General features: G+C 49.9%; 1 protein-coding gene across 1 annotated transcript in view; it reads left to right on the forward strand.

The window, feature by feature from the left end:
- Positions 1-23,880, forward strand: part of COTL1 (coactosin like F-actin binding protein 1) — a 43,707-nt gene that overhangs the window by 5,553 nt on the left and 14,274 nt on the right. The window contains exon 3 of the mRNA XM_027119105.1: positions 22,051-22,208. Within this exon, the coding sequence (XP_026974906.1) occupies positions 22,051-22,208 (158 nt within the window). The remainder of the gene's footprint in view (positions 1-22,050; positions 22,209-23,880) is intronic.

A 23,880-nucleotide genomic window follows, 5' to 3' on the forward strand; every position in this document is an offset into this window, starting at 1 on the left:
GTGTGTGTGTGTGTGTGTGTGTGTGTGTGTGTGTGTGTGTGTGTGTTGGGGCAATGGCTTGAGTTGTCTATGAAATCATGTCTTCTTTCTGTACCTTACAAGTAATACACGTCCTTTGCAGGATACTCGGAAAGCAAGACTAAGCAGAAACAAGAGAATAAAAACCAGATATAGTTCAGATATAGTTTAACGCTCAGAAATTTGTTCATTCGTTCGTTCGTTCCCTCTTTCCTTCCTCCAGTGTATACGAGCGGCTACTCTGTAGGGTACTGTTCTAGGCACTGAGGATAAATATAGACGCAGAGAAAGCCCCTGTCCTCATGGAGCTGATGTTCTATTGTCATCGCCCAGCCTTTAGAGTAGCTCCAGGGGCTTCCCTGGCGGCGCAGTGGTTGAGAGTCCGCCTGCCGATGCAGGGGACACGGGTTCGTGCCCCGGTCCGGGAGGATCCCACGTGCCGCAGAGCGGCTGGGCCCGTGAGCCATGGCCGCTAGGCCTGCACATCCGGAGCCTGTGCTCCGCAACGGGAGGGGCCACAGCGGTGAGAGGCCCGCGTACCGCAAAAAAAAAAAAAAAGCAATGGAGTTTTGGGCTTCCCTGGTGGCGCAGTGGTTAAGAATCCGCCTGCCAATGCAGGGGACACGGGTTCGAGCCCTCGTCCAGGAAGATCCCTCGTGCCGCGGAGCAACTAAGCCCGTGCACAACTACTGAGCCTGCATTCTAGAGCCCGCGAGCCACAACTACTGAGCCCACGTGCCACAACTACTGAAGCCCGTGTGCCTAGAGCCCATGCTCCGCAACAAGAGAAGACACCGCAGTGAGAAGCCCGTGCACCGCAAGAAAGAGTAGTCCGTGCTTGCCACAACTAGAGAAAGCCCGCGCACAGCAGCAAAGACCCAACACAGCCAAAAATAAATAAATAAATTTATAAAGTAGCTTCAGAATGTTCTCTCATATAAATGTAACATTGTTTAATACATCTTTTATTGATGGACCCCAAAATACTCTGTTGCAAGCAGTTCTATTTTAGAAAGAATCCAGCCGCCTGGGAATGAATCCAGTTTTCTGTTGGTGCAGATTTTAGAGCCGATCAGTTACAGTTACGAGCATCGATGTTGGAGCCAAGGTGTCTCGCCTTGAGTTGTAGCCTTGCTGCGCTGTGTGACCTTGGTCAAGTCTCCCAGATTCTCTGTTTCCTCTTCTGTAACGTGGGGATAGTAATTGCACATGGTGTACAGGGTTGTTGTGAGGGTAAATTGACATGATACACATCAAGCTTGTAGGGCAATGCCTGGTATAGAGTGGCTGCTCAATAAATGTGGTTACTGTTAATGTAGCACTTTGGAAGGTGGTCTGTCTGGGTGCAGATGATATTCCCATGATGCTCTGGTGAGTCTGGAGTGTTCAGCTCCAACATCACTCCCAGAGAGACGTGGGGTTGCATGTTTTTGTCTGTCCAGCATGCCATCCTCTGGAGGAACTTCTCCCTGTCATTTTATAATAATCCTGCTCAGCCAGTGTAGTTCCAGTGAGGTTGACTCTGCCTCTCCCCACTGAGAGGGCACATGACCCAGATCTGGCCAATCAGAGTAAGCCATTAACTGTTAACAAGTCTGTTAACTGATTGGTTCAGGGTTGGGCCCAGGTGACTCAAGTCAAACCAATCAGCTCCATCCCTTAGACTTTGGGTCCCTTTATCTTTCTCTGGGATTAAGACCTGTAAGCGCGTTGAAGGCTTGGGGCTTGCAGCACCCATCAACCATTTGGAGAGGGAACCTGAAAACTCAGGTACAGAGCCAAAGATGGAGGATGGAGAACAGATGACATGGCTTAAACTCCTGGATCCAGCCATGCCTGAAGCTCTCTCCTGGCTGTTTGCTTTCATGAGCCAATTAATTTTTTTTTTTTCCTTAAGGCAGCATGAGAGGTTTCTTTCTCATTTCCCTCTAAAAGAGTCCTGGTCATAGCACCCAGAGTAGATGGCTCGGACAGGCTAAGAGAGGAGAATCCAGGTTGGGCAAGGAATTCGAAACCTCTCATGTGAGAACTGACTGAGGAAATGGGGCATATTTCACTTGGAGAGACGCTGCAGGGGGACAGGAGTGTTGTCTTCAGATGTTTGAGGAGCTGTCTTGTGGAAGGTGTGGACTTCTTCAGTGTTCCTACCCTCACCCCAACCCCATGTGGTAGAGCACCAAACAGTAGAAATTTCAGGGACAGATTTGGGGTTTGCCTGAGGAAGAACAGGCCTCAAGTTAGAATGGGCTGTCACTGGTGGTAGTAAGACCCCCATCATGGGAGGTATGTTAGGAGAGGCTGCCTGACCCCTTGGCATAGATATCTAAGAAAGAGGCCCTTCTTGACCATGCATTCTCCTTCTCTCTCACAGCCCCCTTCTCTAGTCTGCTCTGCTCCCAAGAAGAGTGGCAGAATGCATTAGCTGCGGTATAGGTAATGCCGCTCTGGGGTGGGATCAGCCCCACCAGGGACTGAGTGTGGCAGTGGGATGGTTCCTAAGGAAACGGGGGTGTCTTTATTGTTAAAGAAAAAAAACGTTCATTCTAACTCTTGTTAAAGAGCAGTAAGGCAGACTTTGTTCAGGGGACTGTTGGGGTAGGTGTAGGGACCACTACAGGGGAGAGAGATCAGGTCCAACTCTGAATACAACAAGGAAAAGTGGGAATTTATAGTGAAGGAGCAAGGTGGGGATCCGTGGATAGAAAGTTACCGAGAGGAAGGGTCAGGGGTGAGGGGGGATTCTTGCTGAACTGACCTAACGGGATACTTGCTGAAGGCAGGCCAGTGATCAGACATCACTGGGGGAGGGCGGGGATGAGGAACCCAATTTAGATATCGAGGGTGATCGGATATGGAGGATGGGGGATTCTAGCTCAACTGACTTGGCAGGATCCTTGCTAAAGTCGGATAAGGCAGGGATGAACACAGAAGTCCAGAAGTTGAGACCTAGTTGAAAAAGAGCTCAGAAGAGCCTGGTTACAGTTTAGTCAAGGAGAGAGTCTTTGCCGTTACTGCAAGAGGGATGGAGCGGGAAAGAGACAAATACACTTGCTGTCCATGGCCTCTGCCTGTGCAGCTGTACAACACACGTACAAGTGGCGGTCTATGTATTTTGCTCTTCTACATGTGGATCTTTTCCCCCTAGCTTCGCTCAAATTTAGAAATTGGTGTGAGAAGGGATGAAGAGAAATTGTCTAGTGAGTCTAAGGCAATATGAGGTCAAAAGGAAGCTGTAAATCTGTGACAGTGCTTTGGACATTGTAAAGTGCTAGATAGTCTGTTCCTCAGTATTCAACAAACATCGATTGAAACATCGCTTCTGTTGCTCCAGAAACAATGTTGGGTGCTGAGTCTTAAGTGGCACCTGAAGGGCTACTGAGACATTACCTCACAGTTTTCTGCAAAATTCACTCTCCCACTGCCTTCTTGGCCCACACATCCGTTGCTGGGAGGTCCTGAGCTGCATTGTGTCTTCTTTGTGTCATGAGATGCGTGGGCTTTGTGACAGCTCTTCTGGGTGATATTTGTGCTTCCTTTGGAGTTTGTGGGCCCATCTCCCATGGAGAAGTTTGCTAGATGTCCCTTTTCCTGGTAAGTAGGGTGTCTATGGTTCAGCAAAAGTGTTCAATTAGTTGAAATGAATTGAGTTTCTGCTCCTTGAAAATCTTTAGACGTTAATGCAAACTTTTTGAAAGTATTGCTTGTGGATCATATAGATGTTATATCTACGTCCTCATCTCCCATCGTTTTTTCACCTCGTTACATCCTGGCATCCCCCCCATAACCAGAGCTTGGCACCCTGTGCACAGGTCCTCTGTCACCTTCTGGTGGCAAATGTAGTGGCCGTTTCTTTGTCTTTTTTAAAATAAATTTATTTTATTTATTTATTTATTTTTGGCTGCGTTGGGTCTTCGTTGCTGCACGTGGACTTTCTCTAGTTGTGGCGAGCGGGGGCTAACTCTTCGTTGCGGTGCACGGGCTTCTCATTGCAGTGGCTTCTCTTGTTGCGGAGCACGGGCTCTAGGTGTGCGGGCTTCAGTAGTTGTGGCACGTGGGCTCAGTAGCTGTGGCGCACGGGCATAGTTGCTCCGCGGCATGTGGGGTCTTCCTGGACCAGGGCTCGAACCCGTGTGCCCTGCGTTGGCAGGCGGATTCTTAACCACTGCACCACCACCAGGGAAACCCCGTTTCTTTGTCTTTATTCCACTTTCCCTCCTTCCAGCCTTCGTCAGCGACCACTACTCACTGAAAAGATAATTTTCCCATGCTTCTGCGTCTGCACTGCAAAGCTTGCCTAGTTCTCCTTTTCTGTTTCTCATCTCTTGCTCTCACTTCCTTCTGCTGGTTCTCCTTCCCTTTCGTGCCCCATAAGTGTGGGTGTTTCCTGGGGTCCACCCTTGGCGCTGGCTTTTCCTTCTCCGGGATATTTATTGAGTGCCTGCTCTAGGGAAGCCCTTTGCTGAGTGCTGAGTTGACCCTTTCCTGACCCTGGCGAGCTTGCAGTCCAGGCGGGGGTGGGGATGGGAGGCGGACTTCTCTCTCCCTTTAACAACCTTTTGTAGTTTTTGCCCGTAAGGTTCAAATGCTTAGAGATGACATGGAATGTCCTTTAGGATGGGATGCTCGCCAGCTCACCCCACGCATATGCACACTCCCAACGCATGATTCTGTCCCCATGGAGGCCAAATGCCCCGCACCGTGTGGCGCTTTGCATGTGTTGGCTCATCTATTATAATTTTTCTTATCCATGAGGGGTGTGTATGTAATATGTACAATGGACCAGAGTAGGAGTCAGCCCCATTTTACTGATAAGGAATCTGATGGTTTCCTTGGAGAGTCAAAAGTCACTTGCTTGGTAGACTCACAGATACAGAGAACAAACTAGTGGTTACCAGTAGGGAGAGGGGAGGGGGGAGGGGCAAGTTAGGGGTGGGGGAAAAAAGGGTTATTATGGGATTATAGGAAATCATGTGTGCGAAACTTTTGAAAATTGTAAAGCACTATGGAACTTAAAGAATGTTTCATCCCATAAACAAAAAGTTTTTTAAGAAGTCACTTGCGTGCTTGAGATGGCACAGTAGGTAGAAAATTTGGACTTTGAACCCAGATCTGTGTCCAAGGCTCCCAGCCTTTCCCCTGCACTGTGCTGCCCTGCCTCCCCTTTCCTTGGGACTTGTGCACAGTCTTCCCTCTTCCGGCCCTGTCCTCATCCGTTTTGCTTTCCTGGAGGACTTCTATACATCCGTCAAGGCCCAGTGTAAATATCCCCTCCACTCAGATGCCCTCATTGCCTTTGTGATGCTCATCACATTCTGCGGTGGTTACATGTGCATCTGTTTCTTCAATTCCATGGCGAGATCCTGGAAAGGGAGACTTTGTCTCTGTGGCGGTGGTATCCTCAGTGGAGCATCTCCACCCCTCATGGTTACCTGGTTCCAATCTCTCTTTTTATTTATTTATTTTTTTAAACATCTTTATTGGAGTATAATTACTTTACAAGGGTGTATTAGTTTCTGCTTTATAACAAAGTGAATCAGTTATACATATACATATATCCCCATGTCTCTTCCCTCTTGCGTCTCCCTCCCTCCCACACTCCCTATCCCACCCCTCTAGGTGGTCACAAAGCACTGAGGTGATCTCCCTGTGCTATGCGGCTTCTTCCCACTAGCTCTCTGTTTTACATTTGGTAGTGTATATATGTCCATACCACTCTTTCACTTTGTCCCAGCTTCCCCTTCCCCTTCCCTGTGTCCTCAAGTGCATTCTCTAGTAGGTCTGTGTCTTTATTCCAGTCTTGACCCTAGGTTCTTCATGACCATTTTTTTTTTTTTTTTTTTTTTTTAGATTTCATATATATGTGTTAGCATATGGTATTTGTTTTTCTTTTTCTGACTTACTTCACTCTGTATGACAGACTCTAGGTCCATCCACCTCACTACAAATAACTCAATTTTGTTTCTTTTTATGGCTGAGTAATATTCCATTGTATATATGTGCCACATCCTCTTTATGCATTCATCAGTCAATGGACACTTACGTTGCTTCCGTGTCCTGACTATTACAAATAGAGCTGCAATGAACATTGTGGTACATGACTTTTTCTGAATTATGGTTTTCTTAGGGTATATGGCCAGTAGTGGGATCGCTGGGTCATATGGTAGTTCTATTTTCAGTTTTTTAAGGAACCTCTATACTGTTCTCCATAGTGGCTGTATCAATTTACATTCCCACCAACAGTGCAAGAGGGTTCCCTTTTCTCCACACCCTCTCCAGCATTTATTGTTTGTAGATTTTTTGATGACGGCCGTTCTGACTGGTGTGAGATGATGTCCCAATCTCTTTTTCACCAGTGGGTGTGTCACTCCCTTGTGTGGACCCAAGTCGCGGGCTGTAGCACTTCCTAACCCCCCAAGCTATATCCACATGACTGTTCATGTATCTGTTTGCTGTCTGACTCTCCTGCTAGAATCTGAGCTCCTGGGGGGCAGAAGCCTGCTCTGCTTGGTTCTCTGCTGTACCATCAGCACCTGGCATTCTCCCCAGGTGGGTGTTGAATAGATGAATGAACATAGTCCCCTGAGATGTTTGAGAGCTGAGCTCAGCCCTGGACGGCCCGCTGTTCCCTCTGCCAATATAACAGCCCAGTGGCCTGTATGGAATGCCTGCAGGTGCCGAGGCTCTGAAACCCTCACCCGCACTGGCCTCTGGCCCAGCTCCCTGTCCCGGAGCCCGTGCGTGGCTGCATTCCTCACCGACTTAATTTGATGCTTTCGGCTTTTCAGATTCCACTCAGTGGCCTCTGCAGGGGCAGGTCCCCAGAGGCCTGTATGTGAAGGCAGGGCTGTTAACCTCAGCATTTTGTGTTTTTTTTTTTTTTTTTTTCCGGTACACGGGCCTCTCACCGCTGTGGCCTCTCCCGTTGCAGAGCACAGGCTCCAGACGCGCAGGCTCAGCGGCCATGGCTCACGGGCCCAGCCGCTCCGCGGCATGTGGAATCTTCCCGGACCGGGGCACGAACCCGTGTCCCCTGCATCGGCAGGCGAACTCTCAACCACTGTGCCACCGGGGAAGCCCAGCATTTTGTGTTTTATTTCATCAGTGTATTTGAAATTAACCTGCCTGACATCCTGTTTAATTCTGGACTTAGTTTCTGGTCATCTGTCTCATTTTTCCTCACGTACTTAATCTTTTTTTTATCATCCGTGTATTTGTGTAAGCTTCCTTGCCAATAATAAGTAATAGTAATACTTCAAAAATAATGGTGAACACTGGGCTTTTATTGTGCCAGGAATTGTGCTGAGGTCATTGTATGAGTTTCCTGTGGCTGCTGTAACAGATGGCCACAAACTTAGTGGTTTAAAACAATGTACTTTTCTCATCTTAGAGTTCTGGAGGGCAGAAATCCAAAATCAGCCTCCCTGGGCTAACATCAAGGTGTGGGCCGGCTGTGTACCTTCTGGAGGCTTGAAAGGAGAACTGATTTCCTGGCCTCTTCCAGCTTCTAGAGACGCCTGCATCCCTTGGCTCGTGGCCCCTTCCTCCACCTTCAAGGCCGGCAATGGCTGGTTGAGTCCTTCTCACGATGCCATCTCTCTGATTCTTCTGCCTCCCTCTCTTCCCTATTTGAGGACCCTTGTGATGACTTTGGGCCCACTTGGATCATCCGGGATAATCTCCCCATGCCGAGATCCTTAATTTAATCACACCCACCAAGTCCCCTTTGCCGTGTCAAGTCACAGAGTCACAGGTTCTGGAGATTAGGCTGTGGACATCTTTAGGGGCCATTGTTTTCCCAGCCAGAGTCATCTAATCGTGATTTCATTTCATCAACACCGTGACCCCATGTTGTAGGCCCTGTTGTCATTCCCATTTCATAGACAGGAAAACTGAGGCTCAGAGCCATAAAGTCATTGGCCCGGGGTTGCACAGAGGCGGAGCTGTGTTCCTCACCCAGTGCCTGTGCTCCTGGCCACCATTCCTGACACCCTGCAGCACTTGCAGCTGAAATTCTTTTGAGACAAGGAGGGAAGACCAAGGGCGAGCTCTTTTCTTCTTTTTCCTCTTCCCCTCCCCCAGTTTTATTGAGAAATAATTGGCATGCACCACTGTATGAGTTGAAGGGGTACAGCATGCTGGTTTGCTTTACACATATCATGAAATGATGACCGTAATAGGTTAACATCCACCGTCTGATATAGATACAATAAAAAGAAAAGAAAAAAGATTTGTTTTTCTCCTGTAATAGGAACTCTTAGGAGCTGTCCTCTTAACAATTTTCCACAAGCTTTTTTCTTGAATGCCAAGGGGCAGACCCGAGGCCTGTGTCTCTGGCTGGTGGTACATTTCTAAGAACAAGCAGCTCAGAGGTACTTTTTCTGCCTTTATTCAAGTGAAGAACCTGTGATGGTCCCTGGGGAGCAACACTCCGTAATTCAAACACCTCCATTCTTCCCAGGGAAGAATTGTCACTCTGCTACGTTTTTTTTTTTTTTTTTTCCAGTACGCGGGCCTCTCACTGTTGTGGCCTCTCCCGTTGCGGAGCACAGGCTCCGGACGCGCAGGCTCAGTGGCCATGGCTCATGGGCCCAGCCGCTCCGCGGCACGCGGGATCCTCCCGGACCGGGGCACGAACCTGTGTCCCCTGCATCGGCAGGCGGACGCTCGACCACTGCGCCACCAGGGAAGCCCTCTGCTACTTTTAACCGAAGGGATGGCCCTTGGAGGTCATCTGATGTGACCCGGAAGTAGTGTTCTTCCTCTTTTTTGGCTATAATTCTACCCTGGCTCTAGAATGGAGTATACACTGTTCATGGTTTGCAAATAAAGGAAGCTGCTGCCTTGGGCAGGCCGCAGGCCCCCTCTGGGTCAGAAGCTGGGGCTTCTGAGGAGGAGTGAGAAGAGCCAGGCTCTGTGCAGCCCCTGTGTGAGCTCCCTGCCCAACCAAGGAGGGATCCTGTGTTCACTCCGGCGAACTCTTGCAGCCCTGAGCTGGGATACCGTTTGCTCTGTTTTTGGCCGCGTTGGGTCTTTGTTGCTGCGCGCGGGCTTTCTCTAGTTGCGGCGAGCGGGGGCTACTCTTTGTTGCGGTGCGCGGGCTTATTGCAGCGGCTCCCCTTGTTGCGGAGCATGGGCTCTAGGTGCGCAGGCTTCAGTAGTTGTGGCATGAGGGCTCAGTAGTTGTGGCTTGCGGGCTCTAGAGCGCAGGCTTAGTAGTTGTGGCGCACGGGCTTAGTTGCTCCGCGGCATGTGGGATCTTCCCGGACCGGGGCTCGAACCCGCGTCCCGTGCATTGGCAGGCGGATTCTTAACCACTGTGCCACCAGGGAAGTCCCACCTGCTCTGTTCTTGATTTGCCAAAACCTACTGCCGTGTGTTCGATTTGGGGAAAGTAACTTACTCTCTTCTTTGGCGCTTTGTAACTACTCATTATCCAACAAACGTACACTGCGGACCTACTATGTGCCAGGCACTCTTGGTACTGGGGAAGTTGGGGGATCCAGACCACAGAGCTTGCATTCAATGGGAATGCGGGGTAGCTAATAGATAAGCTAGCAAATCTGATCTTTTCAGAACGAGATGAGCGCTAAGAAAATGAAACGAAGCAATGGGCCAGAGACGGATTGTGGGGAGGCCACTGTTAGCCAGGGTGGTCAGGGGAGGCCTAAAGAGGAGGTGACGCTAAGGCAAGACCTGAATGAATGGGAGCCGGGCATGCGGGTATCTGGGTGAGGAATGAGCCCAGCAAAAGGGGAGGCCCTCAAACCAAACGTCCGATGATGGTCTAGCTTCCAGGATATATAAAGAACTCTTACAACTCAACAATACCAAGACCAATAACCCAAGTAAAAAATGGGCAAGGGATTTAAAAAAAAATTTTTTTAATTTATTTATTTTTGGCTGCGTTGGGTCTTTGTTGCTGTGCGTGGGCTTTCTCTAGTTGTGGCGAGCTGGGGCTGCTCTTCACTGTGGTGCACGAGCTTCTCATTGCGGTGGTTTCTCTTGTTGCAGAGCACCAGCTATAGATGCGTGGGCTTCAGTAGTTGTGGCTTGCGGGCTCTAGAGCGCAGTGCCAGTAGTTGTGGCACACGGGCTTAGTTGCTCCACGGCATGTGGGATCTTTCCGGACCAGGGCTTGAACCCGTGTCCCCTGCATTGGCAGGTGGATTCTTAACCACTCTGCCACCAGGGAAGCCCTAGGCAAGGGATTTGAATCGACATTTCTCCAAAGGAGACACACACACGGCCAGTAAATACATGAAAAGGTGCTCGGCATCATTGTCATTAGGGAAATGCAAATCAACCCACAGGGAAGCATCACTTCACACGCACAAGGAGACTATAATAAAAGGTGTTGAGAGGACGTTGCGACTCAGAACCCCCATGCACTGCTGGTGGGAAGGGAAACGGCTGCAGCCCCCATGGGAAACAGTTTAGCAGTTCCTGAAAGGTTAAGCCTGGCTATTTCATGCCTTAGTATCTACCCGAGAGAGATGAAAACACACAAAAATTTGTACATGAATGTTCACAGCAGGATTATTCACAGTCCCCAAAGTGGAAACCACCCAAATGTCCATCAGCTGATGAACGGATAGACAAAAAGTGGTCCATCCATCAGTGGAATATTACTCGGTCATAAAAACAAACGAAGTATTAATTCATGCTATCACATGGGTGAACCTTGAAAACATGACGCTGAGTGACATATTATTGCTGAGAAGTCAGACTTGAAAGGCCACATGTTGTGTGATTCCATTTATTTCAAGTTTCCAGAAGAAGCAAATCCATGGAGATAGAAAGCAGATTATTGGTTGCCAGGCGTGGCGACGGGGGACGACGAGTGACTATTCATGGGCACGGGGTCGCCTTTTGAGGTGATGAAAATGTTCTAAAATAGACAGTGGTGATGGTTTCACAACCTGTGGATGTACCAAAAAACAATTAATTGTACACTTGAAAGGGGTGAATTTTATGGTATGTAACTATCTCAGTTTTTAAAACGTAAAGAAGAAAGGAGGTGGGGCTTCCCTGGTGGTCCAGTGGGTCAGACTCTGCACTCCCGATGCAGGGGGCCCGTGTTCCATCCCTGATCGGGGAACTAGAGCCCGCATGCTTGCCGCAACTGAGAGTCCATATGCCGCAATGAAAGATCCCACGTGCCACAACTAAGACCCGGTGCAGAATAAATAAATAAATATTTTTTGGGGGGAAGAAAACAAACGGGGTGAGGGGGATGACAGAAATCCAGCAGGGTGGTGGCCTTGCGTGTGCAGGGTGGTGGGGTCAGAGGACTGATTTTGCCTGAACAGCGTGCATTTTATTCCCATGTCTTTTGTCCTACGACTTTGCAGAATTTCGCCTTGGGTCTTCCTGTCGTTCCTTCCCACGTCCACATTTGTGGTTCTGCCTGCCACTTTTCCCTCCATGTCAGACCTGCTTTTCCCCACGGCCCCTTTCCAAACCCACGCGCCCAGGACACGCTCAGCCCCGCCCCTCGTGCTCACGTGAACTTGATCGTCTCCCGGCTCTCATTTCCCGCTGCCTCCGTGTGCTCTGAAATAGTTAGCCACATTCTTATCATCACCACTGTCTGGCGTTTTTAGTGTCGCTGCCTCTGTGCCAGGTTCAGTTCTGAGCCCTTCCATAATTCTGATGAGGATTGACAGCCAGACACAGCACCGGACCGACGACTGGGTTTTCATCTTCCAGTTCAGCGCCTGGCACCAAACTGGTGCCCAGAAGTTGTTTCATTGCCTGCAACTGTTGCATCGGACATGGGTACTTAAGGGAAAGCGGAAGGTCTGTCTTGGATGTTCATGTGCGTTAGTAGCTAAGAGAATCAATAAAAGAGTGAGTTGACACAGCTGTAAATGTGTGGGCAGACTCCAGGGCTGCGAGTGTCAACAGCTACGGGGATGAAAACCACTTGTGTGTCTGTCCCCACCACTCGGGGGCTCTGAGGCAGGGACAGAGAAACCCCCCACCCCCCCACCTAGCTCAGAACATTGGGGATCAGAGAGGGGATGCCAGGGAGCCCTGGTCACACAGCAGAGAGAGGCAGAGTGGGGACTTGAACCTGGGTTTCCTGGATCTCTGAGCTGCTGAGGGTTGGCGTTTGCTTTGCACCTCTGAGGCCCCATGCTTGGTGATGTGAGCAGGGAAGGGAGAGAAGAACCCCCACGTTAGGCAGGCATTGCTAATCCTACCATCACCCTGTTCTCGGGCTGCCCTTCCCATGTGCTTTTAATTACAAGGCACATTTGTCCAGACCAGGCAATTGCTACCTGTCTGTCCACATCTGATTATTTCTGCTAGTCTCTTCATTAGAATCTACGCCTTTAAAATCCAGGGAGGGGATTGGTTTTATTCTTATAAGATAGCATCTCCCAGTGAAGTGACGCAGCTGAGGATTGGGGACCAACGTGCTTCTGAGCTGCTAAAAAAGATGGGCAGAGGCTCCTCATTTACTCGAGAAATGTTTATTGAGCGTGGACGGTGTGTCAGGCACCGTTGTGGGCACTGGAGATGTCACAGGGAACAGGATTCCTGTCCTCCTGTTGGAGGGATGAGCAGGCTGCAGGAGCCCTCAGGGATGTCACTCTGAGCCTTTAAACTCCTGTTTTACACACAGTAATAATAAGCTAATTATATGCCCCTCTAGCCTGTGGCAAGTCAGAGATAGAGAGAGGGACTGGTAGAGGAAGGCATTTTGAACTTGCCCGCAGAAGCTGGTGCTTTTGTCTGTGGAGTTCTGTCAGAATCTATCCCTCAAGTTGTTAACATGGGCCCCCTTCTTCCTCATTACCCCCTTAGCTGGGTGAACTCTAGGTCATCCTTCAAGACCCAGTTCAAACGTCACCTCCTCTGTGAAGGCTGCCCTGATCACCACCCCACAGGAAAAGTTAATTTCTTTCTTTCTTTGATGTTCCCATATGCCCTGTGATGCCTCGTGGCTATGGTGCTAACTTCATTGTGTCCACACACTTAGTTTTTCTTATTTGCCCCACTAGATTGTGTATTTTTTGAGGGTTCATATTGTGTCTTATTCAGCAAAGTCTTTGAACCAAAAATTGTCAACAAGTGTTTGTCAAATGACTAACAGCAATGGAAGAAACAGCAAAACTATAAAAAGTGGATACGAGAATGCAGAGCCGTGCACACCGGGGCACGTAGTGCTCAGGCAATCAGACACCGAATCCTTCAGTGTCTTCGGAGTGTCTCATTGTCAACGCTGCAATTATGTACTCAGAGCCTCCAGGAACTGGTTACAGCCACTGTTCTCTAAGTCAGAAGGTGAAGCCAGATGTAACACACTGACTGCCATTTAAGGAAGTAAAAGTAGTCATTAAAAAAAAAGTTAAGGTGCTCTGTCACCGAGGGAAAACCTTTAGCTGTCCTGATAATTTGGGTCTCCAGATCAGCCCGTTCCCTGAGGGTTCTACCAAAGTCATCATCTTTCTTTTCCCCTGGCTATATTCTGTACTCCATTTTCTTGTGTTCTCTGTCAAACTAGGAAAGCTGGATCATTCACTCCACGAAAATGCAACGAGGAAGGAATCATTTGAGAAGTCTACTGCTTTGAGGAAGGGGTGGGACAAAGAATCAATGTGTACAGACAGTGTGATCTCACATGTAAGGACTGTATACACATCCATGGAGCCCTTGTTCTCCGTGTCCAAGAGAGGGAGGACATTTAGCACTTCCAGGTCTTTGTCTGTCGCTGCCTGGGCTCCCACATCAGCAACTTGCTGGAAATGATGCAGCTGTGGCAACCGGCCAGCTGTCCCTCTGCCCCAGGCGGCAGGATGTTTGAATTCTTTCCTGTTTCCTTTCATGCCCGCTCTAGGGAGCTTGCTTGGTGGAAGCTGACAGCTCAGCTTTTTGGAGTGTGGGTTGTTTTTTCCCTTACTGAACCTTGTTTGCATAACTTCTTAGGGAGTCTATATAAGGTAAGGGCAGCTTCAGCCCAGCTCTGGGGCAATTTCCTGCTGTCTCCTTCCCCCTTTCTTTTGTCTTGCTCTGAAGTTCGGTGTTGGATGGAAATTATGAAATGATTACTTCTCTCTCTCTCTTTTTTTCTTTCTGTTGACCAGTAGATGTTCATTGAGCGCCTACTATGTGGCTGGTGCCGTGGTTTGTGCTGGAGATATGACAGGAATTGGACAGATATGAAAGCAGCTAAAGAGATCAAAGGACATGCACCCAAAGGTTTACTTAGGTGCCACTTAGGGAGTTTACTAAGGTTATTTAGGTGGTGAGGCTATTTTTTTTTCTCTCGCTTGTTTGTGCTCCTAATTATTCTACCCCTAGTATGTGTTTTTGTGTGTAATGAAAAAAATTGTTCAGAGCATTTGCAAACGTGTGAGGAAACCTCACACTGCCTGACTCGTGGCAGATCCTCTGTCTCCTCTGGATTTCATCCTCCAGCCAGTGCCAGCTTTGGGAAAAGGCAGAGGGGAAGACAAGGGTCTTTTTTGGGAGAAGGCGGGGCCCCTGGATCAATGTGGATCTGTGTCAGGGTCACCGTGGTGAGCATACTGGCTGTGACCAGTCAGAATCCGTCCCTCAGTGATTCTGAGCCTTAGGAGATTTCAAGTGTGGGTGGGAGGGGTGGGAGAGGGCAGGGAGTCGTTAAGAGCTTGGTGGGGATTATGTGCCGTTTATAGTTTTGGGGAAATTTATTAGAGCAGCTCATCCTGGTGGCCTTGGTGATTCCAGATAAATCTGACCCCCCTCTTTTCTTCACCCCTCTTCCCATGCTCTCTGTGGTCATCTCTCCCTCTTTGCGTCATCCTATTTCCTTCATATCCCTCCGCCTCCTGCCTTACCTCTACTCTCTTTTCATAAGTCCCTCCCTCCTTTCTAGCCCTAGACTGGAGCTGGTGGAGGGAAGAGATGGGAGAAGGGGAGGGGGTGGTAAAGGCAGTTGATAGGAGAGAGAGAGGGAAATGCAGGGTTGAGAGGAGGATACATGAGGGCCGGGGGAGGAAGGGGCTACAAAGGAGAGAATGCCTAGCGACCACTGCCGGCGTTTCTTTTTTTTTCTTTTTGGCTGCGTTGGGTCTTCATTGCTGCACGTGGGCTTTCTCTAGTTGTGGTGAGCGGGGGCTACTCTTCGTTGTGGTGTGTGGGCTTCTTATTGCGGTGGCTTCTCTTGTTGTGGAACACAGGCTCTAGGCACGTGGGCTCAGTAGTTGTGGCTCACGGGCTCCAGAGCTCAGACCCAGTAGTTGTGGCTCGCGGGCTCAGTAGTTGTGGCGCACGGGCTTAGTTGCTCCGCGGCATGTGGGATCTTCCCAGACCAGGGCTCGAACCCATGTCTCCTGAATTGGCAGGTGGATTCTTAACCACTGCGCCACCAGGGAAGTCCACTGCCGGTGTTTCTGAGCAGAGTTCTGCCAGGCAGTATCCCAAGAACTTTTCAGACAATGACTTTATGCTGCAAATTAACTTACACAGAGTCAGTGAAGGCAAGGAGCTTTGAAAAGAGGAATAGGACTTTGAACCAAGTGGGCCCTGCCTGGGGTCTCTAGGTCCTGAGGGGTCCTTAGGGCTGTGGGACTGACTGGTTCAGGAGCTGTTTTACACTGATAACCCATCCTTGGCCCGTGATGAGGCTTCACAGACCAACCAAAGGGTCAAGTTCTTTGAGAGTGGAGTTTTATGAACGCCCTCTGAGGACCGTCTCTTCATGAACAAGACTCTCACTGAGCGAGGGAGGGGAGGGTGGCCACGGTCCCGAATTGGGGCCACCTCAGCGAAGGTCAGAAGGCAGCGTGCGGTGGTGTCGATGGTCCTTGGGGTCGGGGCTCCCAACCTTGCTTTGTCATCGGTTGATGGCTCCCCTGAGATGGGGCTCTATGTGGTTTTGTGATGCATTTGGAAATCGTTGTTAATGATGGCTTATGTCAGCAGACATATAGAGGTCACAGAAAAACTCCCTATTACCGGTACCGTAGCTCAGCAGCTTTTTCTCTAAATACTGCTCTTCTGTCTGGGGCTGTGGGATTCGGGGGAAGGGGGAGACTCTGCGGGGACAGTCCCGCTGGTCTTTGATGGGGAGATGCTCAGGGAACCACGCCTAGATGCCTCAAATTCTGTAAATTCTAGTGTTGAGAAGACACACCATACGGGAAGCTCCTTTACACGATCAATTCCTTAAAATAAAAGGTGCTGGTGGGGAGGAAGTGGGTGAGGCTAAACTCTGGGCACTTCAACTTTTCTGCCCATGAGACGTTTTTTCTCACTCCCTTTCCCGGCCACGGGATAGTGGGTCCTCTGAGCTGAAAACCCCATCTTCTCTTCTCACCTCTTCCTCTAGGTCAGTGGTTCTCGGGCTTTGGAGGTACCAGAATCCCCCAGGGGCTCGTTCAAACTCACTTCCCAAACCCTATTCCCAGAGTTTCTGAATTCACAGTCTAATGAGTACCTGGGCGATGCTGTTGCTGCTGGTCTGAGCACCACACTTTGAGAACTGCTGCTCTAGATGTAAGCAGAGAAAGGGAATGTCTGGCTTCTTATCACTTCACCTCTCTGAGCCTTAATTTCTCCATCTGTGAAATGGGATCAGAAGCAGTGCTGACCGGACAGAGAGGTTGGGATAGAAAAACATGCAGCTACGTGTAAGTGCTTAGGATGGCGCCTAGCACGTAGTAAATGCTTAGTAAACAGCCTCTGTCATCTTCAGGACCCTTGTTGGTCTTATCTGTGGCCCCTAGTGCTTGACACTGTGCTTGACACACAGTAGGTCCTCAAGAAATACTCATGGGACGAGTGGCCACATGACTGTGTGTGCCTAGGAGGGCCCTACTTTGAAACCGAGCAGAGTGTGCGTAAGTTTGGCAGATACAGAAAGCCAGCACAGAGGCTGGAAGGCAAGGAGCCTGTCCTGTTGGAGGGACTTTTTTTTTTTGTTTGACCGCACCGCACAGCTTGCGGGATCTTAGTTCCCTGACCAGGGATCGAATCTGGGCCCCCTGCATTTGGAGCATGGAGTCTTAACCGCTGGAACTCCACGGAAGTCCTCGAGGCTGTCCCGTTGGGTTTGGCAGTTAGGAAGCCACTGTGGACCTCGGAGGGCATTTTCACCAGACAGATAGGGATAGAAAAATAGTCACCATCCCCATCAGGCAAGCCTTTCACATCTCTTGCTTTTTCACTGAATCCTCACAACGAACTTGTGAGGTAGGTATTGGACCCATTTTGCAGATGAGGAAACTGAGGCTTAGAGGCATTCAGGAATCTGGTCTCATCACAGAGCTGGTATGAAGAGGGGATGAGTGTCTAATGGATTCCAGAACTTGGACTCAACCTGGATACTGTAGACCAGAAGGTTGAGGCTGAATGGTCAAGGGAGCAGCAGGTGTAGACGGCTGTGCTGGGACCTCTCACAGAGGGAGCTCAGAGTGTGTGTCCCCTGGTATGAGTCCTGGGCCCGGGTGCCCCCCACCAAGGTTGTCCAGGGCTGCACCTCAACTTTTCAACCTCAGACTGGAAAGGTGTGCCATTGGCCCACTGGGGACCAAGCGCCACCCCAGGGGTGACAGTGACCCCAAGTACCAAACTTCTTCCGGCCAATTTTGCCATCCTAGTGTGTATGTGCCCACACATGCATTCACACACACACACACACACACGCACGCACGAACATGCACACACATGCACACAGGCCCACACACACACACACACACACACACACACACTCATATATGCATATGTGATGGGGTCAAGCTCTGCCTTCCAGGTGATGCGCCCGTGTGCACATCCGTGTTTGGCCTGCCCTGTTTGTTCAGAGGAAGGAAGTTAGCGACTAAATGAGAACTTCCTCCTGCATTGACTAGTTGGAGGTCACATGGGCTTAGGACCTCCTTCAGGCTGCGTGGGGGACAGAGGTCTGTGTGGGCAGCTGTGAAAATGTCACTCAGACCAACAGGTTTTTCATCTCAGACTTTCAGCTGACTTTTCAGTGTCATGCCAAATCCCGAGTGGCAGACATTTGTAAGCAAAACGTGACTCTCGGATTTTCAGAAACGTCAGCAGTCTTCTTGGCCAGAGCATTGTCAGATAAGCACCAAACAGGCACCCAGGAAAGCAGTCTCTCCGACCTTGATAATTTAAATGACATTGGCCTGCAGTTCTGGAAGGGCTTAAAAGCCAGGTTCCCTGTGTCTTTGGAGGTGGGCGTGAGACTGACTTATCGGATATCTGTCTTGTGCCAGGTCCTGGGCTGTACTTGGGACACATGGTTTGAAACTTTCCCACTGAGTTTGGCCAGTGATGGGGCTGTTGGGATCCAAGTGTGGTCATGGGATCCCAAACATTCAGGCTGACCAATGAGGAAAAGGGAAATAGAGTGGTTGCCATGGAAACAGACTGCGAGTTCTTTTTGCTGGTGTTGTCTTAGCCTTAACAAGGCGCGAGGCATCTGAGGTGTGGCCCGCCTCCCCCTCAAGTCAAGACTGCAATTTAATTAAACACTTTGGAGCTGGTTCTCCTGTTCCTCCAATAACACTAGGAACAGTGTGCTGGCTTCCCAAAAGCGGCCTCGATGCTCGGAAAAGCTCGGGAACGAAAGTCCTGCACCAGCCGTGCGTGGCTGCGTGAATTTCAGTTCCTCAACCCGGACAGCCTCATTTCCTGTTCTCACTCTCCACCCGCAGCTCTGCCTGGTAGCTCAGGCTCCGGGGAGAAGGTTCTACCATGTCGGGCCAGCATCCTATTGAATCCTCATGGCCACGGAAGGAGGGAGGTATAAAATGACCCCGATCTGGAAACATCCCGAGTGTCCATCAGTGCATGCATGGAGGAACAGAACACAATGCGGTCCATCCGTACAATGGAATATTATTCAGCCATAAAAGGAGTGAAGATCATGCTACCACGCGGATGAATCTTGCCAACATGCTGAGTGAGAGAAGCCAGACACAAAAGACCGCATAGTGTAGGTTTCATCTGTGAGAAATGTCCAGAACGGGCAAATCCAGAGACAGAAGGCAGATTAGTGGTTGCTTAGGGCTGGGGGAACGGGGGTGAGGACTGATGGCTGGTGGGCAGGGGGTTCTTGTGGGGATGACGCAGATGTTCTGGAATAAGGTAGTGGTCATGATTGCACAGCAGTTTTCATGTACTAAATGCCGCTGACTTCTCTGCTTTAAAATAGTTAAAATGGTGAATTTTTTTTTTTTTTTTTGGCAGTACGCGGGCCTCTCACTGTTGTGGCCTTTCCCGTTGCGGAGCACAGGCTCCGGACGCACAGGCTCAGCGGCCACGGCTCACGGGCCCAGCCGCTCCGTGGCATGTGGGATCTTCCCGGACCGGGGCACGAACCCGTGTCCCCTGCATCGGCAGGCGGACTCTCAACCAGTGCACCACCAGGGAAGCCCAAAATGGTGACTTTTGTGGTGTGATTTTTACCTCAATAAAGAAAAAAAATGGGGAGGACCAAAACAATCACCCCATTTTACAGGTGAGGCAGCGAGGCTCCGATGTTTGGGGATTAAGTCAGATTCCTCCGGGACTGAGAGACAGAGCTCACATGGCCTCCTGCCCTTGGACTTTTCTCATTTCCCACGGCCAGTTGGTCACCAAGCCATGTCAGTTTGGCCTGTGAAGTGTCCCTTACACCGGTCTGTCCTCACTGCCTGACCCCCGTGGTCAGGTCCCAGGATGGGCACCCACCAGGCTCCCATGGCTGGGTGGGGTGGTCCCCTAAAGCAGGGCGGCTGGGCAGACACACCCGAGATGTCCTAGCCCTTGGCTTCAGGCTGGCTCTGTCCTTGGCATGTTACCTTGGGCACATCACGCAACCTCCCAGCCTCATCTACCAAACGGTTGTCTGGATGTTGATGAGGGTGACAACGATGCCCCCCGACCCCACGGCCCACCTCCCAGGATCCTCATAAAGACCCAATGAATACCCGTAAACCGAAAGGCGCTGTGCCAGCGTGAATGGCGATTATGATGTTTCCTTTAAGAAATGCCCACATGGGGCGTTCGATCAGGAGTCCGTGGCCTGCCAGGGCTGTGTCTCAGCTCCCCGGTCAGATGGTTCCCCCTTAGACAGCATAGCTTGTTGTCAGGATGAGCTCATGCTTTGAGGTACTAACCAGCCAGTGCAGACTGTGTCTCAGTTACACTGAGAGGGCTGGTGGCCTTGGATCTTGGTGAGAACCTTTACTTTGTGTGGGATTCGTCATGGAGACACCGGGAGATTCTAGGAAGAAAGACTCCTTGATTTAAGAAAAAAAAAGCCATAAAACCTCAAAGTGTGAACCTTTGACCAGCATCAGTATCACCTGGGAGCTAGTTAGGAATGCAGACCCTGGGGCCCTATCCCCAACCTGCCGAATCAGAATCTGCATTTTAGCGAGATCCCAGGTGATTCAGACAATGCTTGGGAAATGCAGCTCGATGGGTCATTGGGTCGCTGAGAAATCCTAAAGCCAGCGACGAAAAGCCATTTGAGAATATGAGCTGAATGAAGCGGCAGGTACAAGATGCATGTCCCCAAACCAGCAGCATCCCGCGTACCAGCCATCACGGGGTGGGGGTGGGGGGGTTGGGGGAGGGTGGAATGAGATTTCACCGATAACTTTAATTGACATGTGAACTATTTAGGCATTAATCTGAGTAAGGATATGTGATGCCCTCAACAAAACGTGCAGGATTTTGGTGGAAAACACAAAGGGGTCCTGATTAAATGGGGACAAAAAGTATGTCTAGAATTTGTTCTCACCTGCGGGCGGTTCTGCGCCCCTGGGGACGTTGGGCAATGGCTGAAGGCGTTGTTGATTGTCCTAGTTGGCAGGGCGGCGGGTGTGTGTGTGTGTGTGAAGGCCAGGATGCCGCTCAGCACGAAGAATGACCCAGCCCCTAATGACTAGAGTACCTAGGGGGACACACACACACACACACACACACACACACACACACACACACACACGTCACTTTAAGAACTCAAGAATACCAGCTGATATCTGGGGGATGCAGAGCAGCGGAGGATGGGGGAATTTAGCACAATGTCCTATGAAAGAGATTCTGAAGTGATGGTGATGAGATTACTGGTGTGGCAATGACACAGACTTAAACGTGGATCCATCAGCCAGGATCGCCCCCAGAGTCATTTTAATAAAAACAAACATATACCATATAACAAGCATCACATACCCAGTGGAAAAATACTCAGAATTCTTTTTTTTTTAAATTAATTTATTTTTATTTATTTATTTTTGGCTGCATTGGGTCTTCATTGCTGCCCGCGGGTTTTTTCTAATTGCGGCGAGCGGGGGCTACTCTTCATTTTGGAGCACGAGCTCTAAGCGCACAGGCTTCAGTAGTTGTGGCATGCGGGCTCAGTAGTTGTGGCTTGTGGTCTCTAGAGCGTAGGCTCAGTAGTTGTGGCGCACGGGCTTAGTTGCTCCACAGCATGTGGGATCTTCCCGGACCAGGGATCGAACCCGTGTTCCCTGCATTGGCAGGCAGATTCTTAACCACTGCGCCACCAGGGAAGCCCCAGAATTCTTTATTGGCCTAATTGTCTGGCCATAAGCTAGCCATGCCCAGTGGGCCCAGAGCTATATCCCAGACCAGAACAAGGGCCACCGTCTTTGTTTCCTCCTCTCCTCCCCACCCCAGCCCAGTTCCCATCTCTCCACCGTGTGGCTTTGCTGTTCCAAATAGGGCCTCAAAGATTTGGGATTAAAAAGAGTCGACGAACTTCTGTTCCCTAAATCAGATTCAGAATTTGAGCCTTGACTGTATGGGGGAGGGGAGGGTCGCAGGCATGGCAGCCAGAGAGGCCTGGCCTCCATCTGCCTGTGCAGCCTTGGGAGTGTCACATGGCCCTTCTGTGCCTCCACTTTCCATCTGTGAAATGGGCATCCCAGCCTGTGGCACTGTTGTCGAGACTGAGTGAGGGAATGTTGGCTCTTGCCATGTGGCTCTGGGCACCCTTGTGGCTCAGAGCCCCTGCTGGGGATGTGGATTTGGGGTGTTTTAACCGAGCACCGTGCCCTCCCTTTGCCGTTGGTGCAGATGACGTCCGATTGTTTGCCTTCGTGCGCTTCACCACCGGGGACGCGATGAGCAAGAGATCCAAGTTCGCCCTCATCACGTGGATCGGCGAGAATGTCAGCGGGCTGCAGCGCGCCAAGACCGGCACGGACAAGACCCTGGTGAAGGAGGTGGTGCAGGTAACTGTCCTTGTGTTCTTGTAGGGTCTCTGGGCGGGGAAGGGTGCTGGTCACATCCCACAAAGGGTCACCATCCAGCAGGGACACGAGGGGCTGGGCTGGGCTCCTTGGTCTGTGACTTTGAACGTGTCGTGCTACATTTCTGGACCACTAGCACCACTGGTGAGATGTACCCCAAATTGCTTTCTGGGGTGGTAGCCGCATTTGTGATCCTGACCATCAAATACTAGAAACGTGGTGGCTGGTGTCTGCCTCTGCGGGGGGGGGGGGGGGGGGGGGTGGGGGGGGAGGGGGGGGGGGTGGTGGCCGTGGGGGGGGGGGGGGCAGGTGGCTCACGGAGAAGGGGTTGGAGGGATGACCAAGTGGCACCGCTTCCTGATTGGGTGATGGATGACTTCCAACTGTAGCCATGAGGACCCAATGGGAGAATTCACGAGTGCTCTCTGAATGGTGTCTAGCACACAGTAGGTGCTCAATAGCACTTGGTGAATGAATAAATGTCAACCTTATGGGCACCAGCAGGGGTTTTATGATGACTTTGATGGCCATAGGATGACAAAGGCTATATCAACAGTGGCAGAGATGCCTAGTCTGGGCACTGGGCGTTGGTCATGACTGACTTACTCCTGTGTCCCTATGAGACGGAGAGGAGGAGGAAAAGGTGGGTGTACCCTTGGTTTTGTCTCTGAGCTTCTAAACAGTTCTACCTGTAGAGCTCCCCATTTTAAAGTTTTTTTTTCCATTCTGGACATAACAAAAATTGACACTAAGTGATTCATCTGGGGCTGGGACACTGGGTCATGCTGAGAAAAATAAAATCCAGATTCCAGAAAGATAAACTGGGGAAGAGAGGTGAAGGGGAGATAGTTTTCTCCTTACCAAAGGATTCTCCAGTTTGCAAAACAATTTCCTAAAACCCATGAAGGGGAGGTGGTATAGCTACCGCCCACCGCGGGTATGGGGCTTCTTTTTGACGTGATGAAATATTCTAAAATCTGTGGTGATGGTTGCACGTATCTGTGAATATACAAAAGGAAGCCGTTGCATTGTAAAAAAACCAAAACCAAAACACACACACACACAGAAATCGGCTGTGTGCAATGTGGTGTCCTGGATTGGATCCCGGAACAGAAAAACTGGTGAAATCGGAATGAAGCCTGGGGTTTAGTTTAGTAGTCACGTACCAGTGTTGGCTTCTTAGCTGTGAGAGATGTGGCACCGTAACATAAGATGTTAACAATTGTCAAAATGACCGGTGGGGTACATGGGAACTCTTGGTATTGTCTCTTGCCACTTTTCTGTAAATCCTCAACTATCCCCAAATAAAACTTTTATTTAAAAAATAATAATAGGAAAAAATTTTCCTATCATTCCATTTTTACGGTTTATTTTTCCATCTTCGCTACGAGTTCTGCGGGGAAGCTCACCTACCTCTTGGCATTGCTTGGTCACAGCCTGTGAATCACGCCCTAATCAGCTTCTTCTTCTTCTTCTTTTTTTTTTTTTCTAACATAACATAATTACATAAATTATGTGGCCTCAGAGTCTTTGTAATGAAGGTTTTTCTGGCGGCTGAGCGTCCCATTTCCACCGTGAGGTACTGAAAATCCCCCTGCTGTTGACCTCTTGAGTTGCTTCCACTTTTTTTTTTTTTTTTTTTTTTTTTTTTTTT

Source organism: Aethalodelphis obliquidens, unplaced genomic scaffold (genome assembly GCF_003676395.1).
Source record: "Aethalodelphis obliquidens isolate GAN/ISIS:26980383/991018 unplaced genomic scaffold, ASM367639v1 scaffold20, whole genome shotgun sequence".
Taxonomy (NCBI): Eukaryota; Metazoa; Chordata; class Mammalia; order Artiodactyla; family Delphinidae; genus Aethalodelphis; species Aethalodelphis obliquidens.